Source organism: Crocuta crocuta, unplaced genomic scaffold (assembly GCF_008692635.1).
Source record: "Crocuta crocuta isolate KB4526 unplaced genomic scaffold, BGI_CrCroc_1.0 scaffold131, whole genome shotgun sequence".
Classification (NCBI taxonomy): Eukaryota; Metazoa; Chordata; class Mammalia; order Carnivora; family Hyaenidae; genus Crocuta; species Crocuta crocuta.
Window position 1 is genome coordinate 12,111,577 of NW_027528977.1, and position 15,564 is coordinate 12,127,140.

At 45.9% G+C, this 15,564-nt stretch overlaps 1 protein-coding gene across 6 annotated transcripts in view; it reads right to left on the bottom strand.

Moving 5' to 3' along the window:
- The window catches only part of LOC144225979 (neuronal vesicle trafficking-associated protein 2), a 94,066-nt gene that overhangs the window by 33,014 nt on the left and 45,488 nt on the right, over positions 1 to 15,564 (bottom strand). For all 6 annotated transcript variants that reach the window (XM_077757292.1, XM_077757288.1, XM_077757291.1 and 3 more), the window contains one exon: positions 3,638 to 3,721. In XM_077757292.1, the coding sequence (XP_077613418.1) occupies positions 3,638 to 3,721 (84 nt within the window). The remainder of the gene's footprint in view (positions 1 to 3,637; positions 3,722 to 15,564) is intronic.

Genomic DNA, 15,564 nt, shown 5'->3' on the forward strand with positions numbered 1-15,564 from the left:
ACAGGAAGGAGATAAAGTGATCATTCATTAAGATCTAGAGGCTTAACACTGTTTGTCAGGTCAGCAGTGTGTCCTGGTTTATTGCTGAGGAATCAGGTGCTCAGAAAGGTGAAGGGACTTTCACAGGTCATGGAGCCAAGAGGTGACAGGGACGTGATCTCAGTTGCCCAAGTCATTCTAGCCCCAAAGACCCAGAACACCTCTCCTTAACCTGACACATTGGCCTCGGCATGCAACACGCAGTTCCTTCTTGCCCCAGCCTTGGGGACAACCAGGGCTGACAGCGTGGCCAGAGGCACCAGCACCCTGCACGGTTCCAGCACCCTCCATAACCTGTACCTTCATTGCTCCAGCACCCTGCGCAGCACCAGCACCCTGCACGGTTCCAGCACCCTCCATAACCTATACCCTTCATTGCTCCAGCACCTTGCGCAGCACCAGTACCTTCCATAATCTGTATCATACACAGCACCAGCACTATGCACAGCACCAGCATCTTCCATAATCTGTACCTGCACAGCACCAGCGCCCTGCACGGCTCCAGCACCCTCCATGGCACCTTTCATGGCAAAATCAGCTTTCGAAGAACACGTAGGTCCCAGGACTAAGAAAGAAGGAGGGGCTCCTCCCTGCATGCTCCTGTCTTTTCCAATAGCCTGATGAACAGGTCCTCAAGTCTGTGACCCCTCATAAGAGCTTTCTCGGTTTTAGAAAAGACAAGCATGCCAGGTGATTCTTTCAGCCAGTCTTTCTCAGCTCATCTCCCCGGCCCGTTCTGCCCTCCCATTCTCTCTCACATTGCTTCCGGCTGCTCTGTCCGGGGCAGTTTGAAACGCAAAGTAGTAAGCATTCCACCCCTGCGAAGGCACTGGAACGAGGGGCAGGTGTATTCTCACCAGCGCCACCGTTCCCTCTGCTGGTGGGCCGTACCCTGGGCAGGCAGCGCAGCCGCTGTTCACCAGCACCACACTCTCTCAGACGAACTGGGGACTCGCTGACCTCCAGCACAAAGCTCCAGCCTGAGTTCCAGGCCGTTTCCGTCCAAGGGCGACCACACCATCCACGGCCCGGATCCCCAGCACCCCGCCCCCCAGCCCAGATCTCCCAGCTCCTGCTTCAGTGGGCAGCATGGCCCAGACCCTGACTGGGCCCCTCCTCTGCTCTTAGTAGACTCACTTCTGTTTGAAAGGGGCACGACCGCCGCGGGCAACCTGGCGGAACAGAAAGGCTGCTCTGGGCCAGCTCTGAGCCCTGGCCCTGCTACCTGCTGGCTAGAGGGGCCAGTCACGTCACTGCTCTGGGCCATGGTTCCCCTTTGTGACATGGAGGATTACCTCAGTCCCTCGGGGGCTCGTGGACATTAAATATGATTAAATAGCAGCATCACCAAAAGTGCTCAAAGAAGAGGGGAAAAAAAAAGACATATGTTGATACATTTCTTTCCACGTTTCCCCTCCCTCTGTTTACTGGTGTGTGTTTGTTTGTTTTTTCACAGTTCCAATCCTGAAAAACATACCATTTTAATCTCTGCTTTTTTCCCTTAACTTTCTCTCTGAAGGATTTGCCTAAATTACTGTGTGTCTTCATCACCATCATTTTAAAAGGACTGCTAAATAAAGAATAGTTCCATCAGAAGCTTGTAATCTCTAGTTGGTAAATAATAATAATAATAATAATCCTACTTTTTCTTATTATAGAAATCACGCATGCTCGTATCACATTTGGAAAGCACAAGGAAGTAAAAAGAAGACGAAAATATCTCAGAGGTTATTCAGAGTAAATTAACTACTCTCCGAGAAAAAGAAACCTTGAGAAACTGCTCAAATAGCCCATCACAGGGACGAGGGCTCATTTCCAGAATCACCAGAAGTTGGTGACAATGTAGCATTATTTCAAATACTTCAATTTTATAAGTAACAGTGCAGTGAACATGGTCATACGTGAACCTGGGCATATTTCTGATGGTCTCAGGTGCCAGGAGCACAGGTCAGCTCACTCTCTGGCCCAGTGCATGCGTATACACATTATGCACAAGGACCACGCTGTCCTTCCCCTGAAGCACAGTGCTCATTCTTACAAGGTCTGCGGTTCAGGCCACGCCCGTATTCACTGGACCCACTGGGCTGTGCACCAGACAGGAAGCTACGGCCCAAAGGAAGAGAGCCCCACCCTCAAAGGTGTGGGAGGCGGTTGGCATCCAGGGAACTCTCGCCCCCCAGAGAGATGCACACATAGGGACCACGTCCCCCCGCCACGGGCTCACACACCTGGCTTCACTAACCCAGATTTAACAGGGCCAAGGGAGCGGCAGAACCAGACCAGCATGTTTACTGTATACACTCTAGCCCCAGATAACCAACTGAGAGCTGTTTTTACCTTTCCAAGCCCCCGGTCACAGCCAACACTAAACAGCTACGGTTTGTTGTATACTTACTCTGAACAGGTCCAAGGGCTCTGCATGTCTTTTGTACTTCACCCTCCCCCACCCCCAGCAACCCCAGTATTGCCTCCACGTGCTAAATGAGGTTTGCTAACTGGGAGCTGCCACTTGGCTGCTATAAGGTGGAGCCAGGGCTCCTACCCAGGCAGACTGCTCCAACATCCATCAACAGACTCACTGGTTCTAGTAAAATCATGGCTGATTTTGCTTCCTAAATATCTTTTAGGTCTTCCCGTGTCTCTGTATCTGCTCCCTATCCTCGTTCAAGCCACCCTGTCTTTCTTCTTGGACGACTGCAATAGCCTAATAGTCTCCCACACTCCCTCTTGCCCGCTACAGTCCATCAGCCACATAAAAGCCAGCGTGCTTTATTTCAAACCCAATTCAATCATGTCTCTCCCCTTCCTGAAGTCCTTCAGGGGCTTCCTTTATGCCTCTAGCATAAAACCCAAATTCCCCCATATGGTCTACAAGGCCCAGAATTATCTGCCTTCTGCCCACTTCTCCTGTCTCATATCTGTCTGCCCCCTACCCCCTTCCACGAGTTTAGCCTCACTGCCCTTATTCCTATTCAGAGTTGGGACCAGCCTCAGGACCTTTGTACAAGCTGTGCTCTTCCCAGCCACCTAAGTGACTTCTCCAGGTTACTTCCCTGAGGTTTCTCCTTTCTTCCTTGCAGAGGATGCTTCGTAGCTCCTTCATGCAACTTATCACAGTGATATATACTTATCAGTCCTCCCGGTGAGGAAGACCAAGAAACAGAGAGTCATCCATTTGGTTTTTTCCACTAAGGAGTCAGCTTTTCTTTCCTTTTGTCTTTTTTGTATTTTGTTGCAACCATCCACTGACTTAAATTTGAGAGTTTTTAAAAATACATTTCCATCATTTTTCCTGGAGATTGTGATGGAAAGGTAGAGCAACACGGATGGGGGGAAAAGAAGGAAACACATTTATCAATTATCAAATTATCTGAACATGCCAGCGCAGAACAGAGCATAAGTAATCCTCAAGAGGCAGAGCTTTTGTTATTTGCTTAGACTCCGTGACCCCAGACAGTGTGGCCTCAAGGAATCCTCTAGAAAAAGCCTATGTAGTTCCCACTCCCCAGTAGCACCCACTCCACTGCCACGAAGAGTCTTGAGCTGGCTGAAGCCAGCCTTACCTTTACAATTTGTGTTACACCGTCAAGAAACTAACCGTAAATTCCGCGATTTTCGGCACCCGGAACTTCCCTTTGTTCTTCTGTTCAGGCTGATATTCCGTTCTTGTCTTCACAATCACCTGAAATGTTCAACCAGTGTTAGCATACACAGAGACTTGAAACCCTTCTTTGCCTTTCTTTTTCTCAGTAACTAGAAGTTTTACACATTGCACAGGGCAGAAAATAAAGAACTTCCCTCTCAAACACACAAGAGAGTAGAAAATTCAAATTACCCATACGTCCCCATCCCAACAGACAGTCAGAGGTGACAATTTTGGTCATCCCTTTCTAGATGCATCTATATGTGCATAGATGCATCTATGATATGTATGTGTGCTATTTATGCAAACATATATTTTCTTTTTAGTCAACAGATTCATGCTTCATGAATCATAACCTACGTTTATCGTACAACCATATACTAACATTTTTTAATGTAGACAAATACACAATTGTATTTTGCCTTTTGATGTAGCATATTTCACCGTATGCATACTCTACAATTGGCCCGCTGGGCCTCGGTTGTTGAACATTTAGATTGTTACCACAGTTTGGGTGATGTGAATAAGTTATGACGACCATCCTGGAGCTGAACCTTTATACATATACTTCATTCCAATTTGATTTAAGGATTTGCCCTCTTTGAATCTCTTGTATCATCTTATTTTTCTGAAGTCTGCCTATTTTGCAGAGGTGGTTCATATCTTATCAAGATACGCTGTCAACCCACCAAGACATTTACGGAACTCCATCCCACTGTGTAGGCAACGTGGGACGAAAAATAAGCTGACAGATAATCAATAACCATGACTGAGTGCCATAGAATCAGGAGGAACAGAGAAGCTGTCTGAGACTCAGGGCCTCCCCTGAGAGGGCCTCCCCTGTAAAATATGGGCAACGATCATAACCATAACCCCTATTTAACAAAGCTGTTTGAATGGTTAAATGAGATGACAATGGGTAATATTTTTGGAATTGTTCCTTATGTGCCAAAACTAGATCAAGCACTTCAAAGGCCTTTATCCACATACCACTACTATTTCCACTCTTCCGACAAGGAAACTGGAGCTCAGAGATACTAAGTTACTTGTCCAAGGTCACACAGCTAAAAAGAAGATGTCTTCTAGCCAAGATCACTCTTACTTCTCGTTGGAGCTCAGATTACTTGAATCTTCACTGAAAACTCCCACTACGGTTTCCTGGAGACAGTAGTCAATTGTACTGACTCGAGCAAAAAATTCTCCTATGAAGAATGTTGAGTCTATGAGGCGTGCCATTGACTAAATGTAGCTTGAAAAGGAAAAGATGGGGAAAGGACTACTTTACTGAACATCTCCCATGTGGCACTTAAATATGTTGGTTAAGGAGGCTCGGGGTCCAGCCCATCTAGCACCTCTCTTCCTCCCCATCATCTAGAACCCATTTGCAGATGTCAGTTCTGCTCTTGTATCTCACCTTTCTTCAAACAACAGAAGAAAGCCCTAGCTCCTTCAGACAGGGAAGTGGGGCAGCCAAATAAAGGTGGGGACTTTGGGGGAGGCAGAGTGGATTGTTCCATTATTTTTATTTTCTTTCTGCCTCCTGTTCCAAAGAATAGGAAAGCAGATGCCTCTTTGCCACAGGTAATTAAAGTAGGTCTCCTTCTTTGCAAATTTACTATATAGCAGGCACTGAACATCTGATGTCTATATCTCACTTAATTCTATCCCGTGGGGCAGATGCTGGTACTGTCAGTATTGTAGGGAGGTGTAAGGGTATGTGCTGGGTTTGAATAGTAGCTCCACTAAGCCTTCTGTGTCTTTGTTTTCTCATCTATAAAATGGGGCAATAACCATAAATACCTCATTGGGTTGCTGCTATAAGGTTTAAATGAGTTAATAGAAGATAAGCACTCAGACCATTCATTCAATAACAAATGTTTATTTGAACACTGCCTCTGAGCGCTGACAAATTGTCTTCCCTAGATGTTTGAAGAGGATGTGGAACTGAGTCTGGCTTGTCCCTCTCAGTCTGCAGGTCCTCCCTACCCATCAAGAGGAACACAAGGACTTCTCAAGAGCAATGTTGTTCAAGCACGCTCCTCTGACCTCCTTGTCTGGAAAGAAAAAGGTAGAGGGTGATAGATGAATAGAAGTTCGCTGGGTGAGCAAGCCAAGGAAAGACGTTTTCTGCAAAGTGAACCATGTGGCCAAAGAAAGAAAAGTGTGAAATACCATGTGGTCTACACGGTTTGCTGTTTGCTGTCATGTGAACTTCGATGAGTACGTGAGAGTCGAGAGCGAATATGACTAAGAAAGCAACCGCTTAAAGCATAGCTCGTATGCTAGGTGCTTCTATTATTACCTAAATCAGTGTTCTGGGTACACGCAGGTGCTTTGTGAACTTAGAGGCTATTCTACAAATGTTAATGATTCAAAATATTTTGGATTAGCACTAGATCAACTGTCAGGTTATAAAGTGGTATAGAATGGGGCGCCTGGGTGTCGGTTGAGCGTCCGACTTCAGCTCAGGTCATGATCTCATGGTTCATGGGTTCAAGCCCCACATCAGGCTCTGTGCTGACAGTTCAGAGCCTGGAACCTGCTTCAGATTCTGTGTCCCCCTCTCTCCCCCTCCCCTGCTCGCATTCTATCTCTCTTTCTCTCTCAAAAATAAACAAACATTAAGAAAAACATTTTAGACAAAAAAGTAAAGTGGTACAGAAAATGTAGATGTCCGCTCATTCTGAATCCACATTTTTAGAAATATTCACAGACTGGGAATTCTAATGTCTTTTCCGTATTCTCCATGTTGTATGTATGTATATATTTGGGGTGTGTGTGTGTGTGTGTGTGTGTGTATTATAATGTATCTCAGTGTCTATTTCTAGACATAGTGAATTTCCCAGTCATTGTGTCACATGAACCATAAGGCTTGGGGCAATAATTGCCTTTGCCTTTTTTGGTAAGTAGTGTTCTCATATGGCCCCCCAAGCTTCCCACCCTCACTCACCCCAGTGTACATGTGCAGTATAATCTCCTCCCTCAAGAGTGTGGACAGGATGACGGCCTATGATGGCATAGTCACTCCCACAATGATTTTATGCTATAAAATTCCATCATAGCAGACTGGAGAGAGGCCCTCCTGCTGGCTTTGCAGATGTAAGCTGACATGCTATAGGAAGGCCATGCAGCTGGCACCTGGGGGCAGATTCTAGATGCTGAAAGTGACCGTGGCTGACAGCCAGGTCATTCAAGAAGACGGGGACTTCAGTCCTACAAACACAAGTATGACTGTGCACAAGCACTGAATTCTGCAACAACTTCAGTGGGCTTGGAAGAGGACCCTGGGCGCCAGAAGAGAAGGTAGCATGGCAAACACCTCGACTTCGGACACGTGGGACCTCAAGCCGAGAGCTCAGCTGACCTGTGCCTGGACTTCTGGCATACAAAAACTGTGAGATGATGAATTTGTATTGTTTTAAGCCTTTTCACTTTTGAGAATTTGTGATACGACACTAGAAAACCGATACACCTTCCCACATGGCCAAGTCCATCTCAACCATCAACCATCTCTTGGGTCGATCCCTTTGCTGCTACATCCTTAGCCATCAGATCTCAGTCATCTACACCTCACACATCAAATGTTAAGAAGCATTTGCTTCTTTGACTTCTCCTCTGCCCCTCTATTTCTATAAACATCTTTTCCAAAGCTCAGAAAGCCTAAAGCCATTTTCATCATTCCACATTAATTTAAAAGACCCTATGCATAACTGACATCTTGAGAAGGATGTCTTCTGCTACCTTGAGATGGGTGACAGAACTTTAAAAATAGCTTTAAAAATAGATGGGTGACTGCTAGAATAAGATAATGAATCGTCACTATAGGCAATATCATCCTAATTATCACAATAAACACTTTGTGGTTGCTTCTCTGGCATCCATTTAGATCAAAAGTTTCCAGATATCCCCTTTAGAAACTCATCCTTGCCCCAGTGTGTGGCAGCCATGTGGTCTGGTCGGGCCAATGCCTCCCTTAATGAAAGGAATGGTCCCTGAATTAGGTTAAGCCAATCAGGGCATGCCATCTTATTGATCATAAACTTGGATTGGCTCAGAAATGGGCATGTTACCCAATGTGGGCCAATGGTATAGGAGTTAAGATCGACTAGGACTCGGGGAAAGAAGACTCCTTGCTCTTTATGGGTGCTCCTCAAAGTGCGTGCTCTTCCTCTGGGTGGTGTGTGGAGGAGTTGAGCTCTGCAACTTCTGTAGAGGTTATTGTCACGATGAGGAGAACCCAAGATGAAGACAAAGGTGGCTGGTGGAGGAGGGCAGAGCCCAGAGGAACCTAGAGAAATGCAGATGGGCCCTGATGACACACTGTCTTCTGGATCATACCCTGCCTGAAGTCCACTTTGGACTCTCCAGCTCTAGGCACAAATATATACTCCTTGGGCCTTAATCCAATCTGGGTTAGTTTTTCTGTTACTTGAGGTAAAAAGCTCTGTCTGATAAAACTGCGTTCCAAGAAGAATGAACTGAAAAGCTATTAGACTTTAGCAAGGTGGCCAAATGAGCATTGCAAAATCAATAGTTTTCTTTCTTTTTTGGCGCCAGCAAAAAAAAAAAAAACCCACCTCAAAATATAATGGGTCCACCAAACGATAAAATAAAAATGTTCATGGCCACTTTTTTCATGATATCTCCAAATTGAGAAGAATCCAAATGTCCATTAATAGGAGAAAGCATAAATTATGGTTTATCCATAATAAAATGGAATGCCACACACATGGGTGAATCTCATAGACATTACACTGAACAAAAGAAATTAGACACAAAATTTTTCTATATGTTAAGTGATTTCACTTATATCAAGTTCAAACTNAAAGTGGCTCATTTACCATTTCCAGTAATGGGATGTGCTGAGTTTAGACAGAGTTGGGGTCATAAACCTCCTTCAAAACCATGTCCTTCTTTGCCCTAAATCTCTGTGACAAGCTGCTTATGCCCTGAGTGACTTCTTTTTTTAAAAAAAAATTTTAAATATTTGTTTATTTTTGAGAGAAAGAGACAGAGTGCGAGCAGGGGTGGGGCAGAAACAGAGGAAGATGCAGAATCTGAAGCAGGCTCTAGGTTCTGAGCTGTCAGCACAGAGCCTGATGCAGGGCTCAAACTCACGAACCACGAGATCATGACCTGAGCCGATGTTGGCTGCTTATCCAACTGAGCCACCCAGGTGCCCCTGCTCCGAGTGACTTTCTAACGTAAACAGTTCTTTTTGGTTTCAGGACCCCATTCCTCAAACCACCAAGTTCAAACAGAGGCCAAGCAAGGGTCACATTGGTACCCAACCCAAGCTGGTACTTGGTCATCTCCTCTCTTTAACTAAGCTATATTTTCTCCAAAAGCAACCCAGGTTGCTATATAATATTTCACCTTTGCCCCTAAGAGAAGTGTTAGCTCATTAGAACTCCATCTCCACATCAAAAGCAGGTCTTTGTCCAATTACCCAGAGCTAGTAGAAAGTCCTCTGGCCTCTTCTTTGACCTCTCAGTAGTCATCTTGATTGTTCCTTCCCCCCTTGAAATGCCCTTCTCTCTTGGGATCATGGCAGTATCGCTCTTGGTTTTCTTCCCATTCACTGACCAGCTCTCCTCAGTTTCCTCTTCAAGTCCTCCCCTTCTGCTTGACCTCCCAGTGTTAGAATTTCTGAGGGTGAGGTCATGGCCATGCTTCCTTCCCACAAGTCCCCTTCTATTATTTCCAAGTCTATCCTTATCCATATGACTTAATTCAGACTTCATCCAGCACCCAGATTACCCTACTGGACATTTGCCCTTGGAACAACATGCCTAAATGTACCACACCAACAGCAAAGCTCTTGTTTTCCTGTATCCACCTGCCCCTCAACATTTCTTCCCCAAGTCATCCCCCTAAAACACCAGTATTACCTTTGCCAGTGCTCGCGTCAAATCAAACACGGGAATTCTCCCGTGATTCCTCCCATGCCTTCACTCCCCAAATCCATTTCAGCACCAGCTCCTGCCTCTCAAATATTTCTATCGAATCAGTCCATCCATCCAGTTACACTGCCACCACCCTAGTCCAGAGTATCATCATCTCTCCATGAATGGTTGCTCTGGCCAGCTTCTTGTTTCCATTCTTGCCTCTCCAAACTTAGGGAAAAGAGTTTTCTAGATTGAGGGAGGAGAATATACCAGCATACATTCAGAAAACACTCAGGAGGCTGGTACATGGAGGAGTCACAATGAGTGGTTTTGTGGGGCACCTGGGTGGCTCAGTCGGTTCAGCGCCAGACTTCAGCTCAGGTCATGATCTCACCGTTCGTGGGTTCGAGCCCCACATCGGGCTTTGTGCTAACAGGTCAGAGCCTGGAGCCTGTTAGAGATGCTGCGTCTCCCTCTCTCTCTGCCCCTCCCCAACTCATGCTCTGTCCCTCTTTGTCTCTCAAAACTGAATAAACCTTTTTAAAAAAAAAATGAGTGCTTTTGAGTAGCCAGAGCATAGGACAGGTGAAGTGAGGGGTAAACAGAGCTCTGAATGCCACCAAGTGTCTTGAAGGTTAACTTGAAAGCAGTCAAAAGCCAAGGAAGGATTATAAACCAAAAAGTGGCTTTCCAGATACAGGTAATGGAGAAGCCTCTGGCCACAGCGAAATACACTGAAAAGATGTAGAGAACAGGAGAAATACAACCATACAGAGTTATTGGAATCAACCAGCTATGGGGCGTGTCATGAAATTTGATGTTCTGTTCCCATGGAGGGAAGCCAGAAACAGTTCCCTTCTATAAAAGAAGATATGGCAACAGTCACTTTTTTTTTAGTATCATGAAGGGGAAAGCATAAGAAATGTTAGCCAATCATTAATTGTACCTTGGAGGAATCAGCTTACATAAGCACAGAAAGAGAGAAGAGAAAATAAATTCACAAAGAAAGGCTCTATTCTTTGCAGTTGAAAAAAAATGGAGGAAAAAACTGGAGCCCTGAGCTCCTTGATTAATAACTGAAATGGGGAGGGGTGGGGGGGTGTGGAGCGAGGAGAGGACAAATTCTTTCTACTCTTTTTACTATTTAAAGTGGGGTTTTACAAATATTTGAAAAAAAATGAACCTCCAGATTTTCAAATACCATTGTGGATTTGGGCACAGATATAAGTGTGTTTTCTTTGCATATTTATACACCAGTCCCCATTGTCCTGCCAGCGACTGATATGAAGAACATAATTTAACATAATTGGCATTGTGAAAATGGGATAAATTATTCATCCCGAAAGGACCCCTGGTCTGGATATATTCCCCCTTCACTGGCAAGGCCAGATAATACATGGTGGTTCAGATGGCACAAAGTACAGATCATAAAAATTTAAAATACTACTTCTCGGGATTATCAATAATGAAGAGGTTCCCACATGGAGAGGCCCCAGGATTGGCAAGAACAATAAATAAAAGTGCAGAAGTGCTGACAGAGAGCAAGATTGTCTTTTTATGAGCTGGACTTGCACGGGCCGAAAATAGATCTAAGCCGCGCCCTGCGGCTCATCCCTGCAGCTAAGAGAGAAGTTCACAGCAGGACACCGAATGTGCTGAGCACCTACTGTGTGCCAGGCCCTGTGGTAGGGGCCCTCGTGGTGTGAGGTCAGTTAATTCTCATAACTCTCCTTACACAAGTCTCTCCAATCTTCACGTGTCTCCTTTAAAGTCACTAGTATTCCCATTTTTCAGATGAGAAAATGTAGTCTCTGAGACTTCAGCCACTTGCCTAAGATGGAATGACTGGTAATTGGTTGGACTGGTGGTTCAGACTCAAGATTACCATACTCTTCCCTATCATGGTCTTAAAGTGGGTACCCTCTACCACTACATCCTATTTCTCAGGAAACCCTCTCAACCCTTCTCAAGCAGGAGTGATTATCCCCATTCTACAGATGAGGCACCTGAGTCCCAGAGAGCAGAAATGACCTCACAACCTCACACGGCCACTTAAGAGCAGAGCCGGATGGTGAATGTAAGCTTTTGGCTCAGAGCCAAGTACCGCCCACTGGGTATGTCACCACTCTGGAATCAGCACCTTCGAACTCTTTGTGGCACGGCATTAGGAGCTCTGTAAATACTGTTGAATGAATGGATCCTATCTCTAAAGAGACAAGGTGAAGTTGATCGGATGCGGCCTGAGTACTTAGTTGGGAATCTTCTCCCAGCTCCCCTGCTACCCCCACTCACCTCTTAACCCATACTCCATCTTTTGGGGTTGGAGTCTCTTTCTCTGGGCCCTCAAAGCTTGGCAGGGGCTCAGAACACTGAGTGAAATGTTAGTGCTCAGAGGACATTAGTGGTGGTATCGTCCAACCCCATCAACTCACAGATTGGGAGCTGGGAGCCCAGAGATGGGAAGGGATCCGCTGCCCCTGCTGACATAGAAGGATTGAGTCAGAAGCAGGACTCTCGTATGCCTGTTCGCTCCCAGTCTCGGGCTCTTTCTGCAGGATCAGGTGTCTTTTCCTTGCTCAGAGGCAGAATGGAAGGTGGGCCGCTTTGGCCTCAAAGGCACCGGCTAGTCCAATAAGCCTATGCATGTCCGACTCTGCGGCAGTGCGTAGCATGTGGCTAGTTGAGGGCCCTCCACACAGTCCTCAGTTTCTAGCTCCTGCTATGAGCAGAAACTAGCTGCCTGGGCTGGAATCCTTATAGTAGAGGTCTGCCTCTGGGCCTGTCCTCTGTGGTCCAGAGGCCCGGTCCACTTCACCCTCAGCACTGCTCGTGGTCTGGGGCCAGCCCTGTGCTCTCCACAAACAGTGATCCCAATTCTGGGACTGAACTGATGAGAATGGTAATAAGAGCAACAACAATAACACTAGCTTTGCCTTAGCAAGTACTCTGTGCTGGACACTAGGGTAGACATTCAACTTATATTTCCTCATTTCACCCTTAACACAGTTCTCACAGGAAGAGATTATTGTGTTCATTTTTAACAGCGAGGAAACAGAGGCACAGAGTGGTTAGGAAACTTGCCCAGGGTCACACAGCACGTAGGTGATAGAGTTAGGGTTCAGATTCAAAGTACACTGCTAGAATGCCTTCCTCTGCATGCAGGGACACCTGCTTGCTCCCTGGGTGAGGGCGAGCAAGTCACTTCCATGCTCCAAGACTGTCTCACTATCTGGGAGAATGAAGGTGAGTTTTTAGAAGGAGAAAATTAGATACATGCTCATTGTAAAAAAAAAAAAAAAAAAAAAGTATGAACAATATAGAATGAAAGTCTTCAAATGGGCCACCTTCCAACCCCTATTCCTAATCCCTCAACATTAAATGGCTTCTTGGGAGTCTCCCCAAACCTGTTTTGTGAAGTTAAGGACAAAACATACACACAGATGTGCTTCCACAAGCAGGATGCCTTCATACTGTGCTCCTTACAGCTGTTTTAACTGAGCGATGCCTGTCCCTCCTTCCACATCACACAACCACAGCCGTGAACTCCCGTTCATCCCACCAGCCTGGTCACATGGGACATTCCAGTGTCATAGGTCTTTTTTTAATACATAAGCCTTGGCATACTTGAAGAAATAGACCCCTGAAGTCACTTCCTTCCAGGAAGGAAAAATCTAATGGTATATGTAGCCAACAAATGGCAGATATAGTTTACATTTTATAAACAATGTCAAAACACCCTCTGCAAAACACTGCACCAAATTATATAACCAACAAGAGTGTGTCCAGAAGCTCAGCTTTGCCCCGGTGCTAACAGCACTAGGCATTACCGGATGTTGTCATTTGGGGATTTTTTCCTTTTTTGTCAATCTAGTAGGTAGAAAGTTCTATTTTGTTTAAAATTATATTTTTTACGTTTTTAAATGCTTATTTATTTTTGAGAGAGAGAGAGAGTCTGAAACAGGCTCCAGGTTCTGAGCTGTTAGCACAGGGCCCAATGCGGGGCTCGAACCCATGTACTGTGAGATCATGACCTGAGCCGAAGTCAGACACTTAACTGACTGAGCCACCTAGGTGCCCCTAAAATTATATTTTTAAATTGTAATTTTAAAAATGCTTAGTGGTCATTTTATATCTATTTGATGGAATTGCCTGGTCAGAGCCTTTGCCCTGATTCGGGGTGATTTATAATCTGTCTCTTGAGAGTGTCTGAAGAATAAAATAAGGGGGCTCTGTGAACCTCAAATCTGCCAAGATGTGCACTTCTGCTGCTCTTAAAGAAAGGCTGATGGTTCTCTGATGCTGTGTTTCAGGGAGAAAAAGAACCCTCTGGTAAAGCCACAAGAGAAGCCAAGAAAGCACACAGGACTCAGTGACAAGAGAAGTATCTTCTTTGGCCACATTTCTCCAGGTCCACCCTGTCGGGCCCCCTGTACCTTCACCTTGAAAACCCCAATCTTCCCAACATCTTTTATTTTTATAGTCATCCTCCAAAAATACAAACTTCAGGACATATTCAGGGTGTCCAGTGAAAGGTAAGAAGCTATCCCAGTAAAGCAACATCTGTGTGCCATTAGACAGTTTTCTGCTTTTTCCACAATAACCCTGTTAGGTAGGTATTTTGCTCATTTTACAGTTGGAAACACACACACACACACACACACACACACACAGAGCCCAGAGATGCTAAGCAACTTGCCTAAAGTCACACAGTAAGTAAATAGCTTAGCTGAGATCCAAATCCAGGCCTCTAGTGCTACAAAGCACCTATGGTTCACCACGCAAAACACAAAGTATACCAAACACCAGTACTGGATCTCCAAAAGTCTGCATTCCTTTCCTCCCACAGACAGGTGAGCCAGCCTCGTCCAGGACATATAAAGACTTAGTAATCCGTAGAAAGGAAAGGAACGTTTGCCCACAGGCTGCCACTAGCTTGCCAAGTACATGATTCATCTGGGGCTTTGCCAAGGCGGGTTGTGTCCATTTGTGGCTTGCTTTCTGCAGACCTGCTGCCCCTTAGTTGGCATCTCCCAGCACACCTGTGTGCAGATCTTGGCGCATTGGTCCTTTGGGTGTCCTAGGCCAGCATTACACCCCTCTGAGTCTGTTCCTGCAGCTGTACAATGGTTGTAACCTCACAGATGGGCTGTGGGGACATCCAGGTTACTGTGGTCACTTAGATACACCAAAGGTAGCAGGGCCCTAAAGGCATGTCCCAGAATTTGGTATCTTCCGTTGGATGTTCCAGCCTCTACAAAGCTTGTGCTCATGGGCTGGAGAAGCCAACCTACTGCTTAGATTCAAGTCTTAGATTCAAGTCTATTCCTACATCTGTCAAGTGGAGAAACTAAGCCCAGCTTTAGGCTATGCAAGGGACAGGGGACCTCACTCAGCCAGCATTTCCCAGTGCTCATTGCGTGCCAGTATGCACAATGAGGCAGAGCCAGGGCCCTCGGCAAATATCCTCAGTGCCAAGTCAACCTAAATCCACCATCTCCCCATTCCCACTGCCACTGCCCTAGTACATGCCACCATCACCTCCTTCATGAACATGGCAGTGGCCTTCTAGATGACCTCTGTCTTCCACTCTTTTCTCTTCTTCCACTACTCATGGTAGGCATGGTGCAGGAAACCCAGTCACCTCTGTCTTGGTGTGACTCTGGTTATGTAAGGGGGATACATTAGAAGGAACAAGGAAGAGGAGGCATGGAGACCCAGCATGGGTCCCTCATCCTTAGAGGGATCAACGCCACCCAGAGGAATCTTCCTTAAATAGAAATATGATCCTGTTATTCTCCTACTTTGAAACCCTTCAAAAAATACACTGACATGGGGCGCCTGGGTGGCTTAGTCGGCTAAGCATACAACTTTCGCTTGGGTCATGATCTCGCGGTTTGTGGGTTCGAGCCCCGCGTCGGGCTCTGTGCTGACTGTCAGCTCAGAGCCTGGGGCCTGTTTCAGTCTGTGACTCCCTCTCTCTCTGACCCTCCCCTG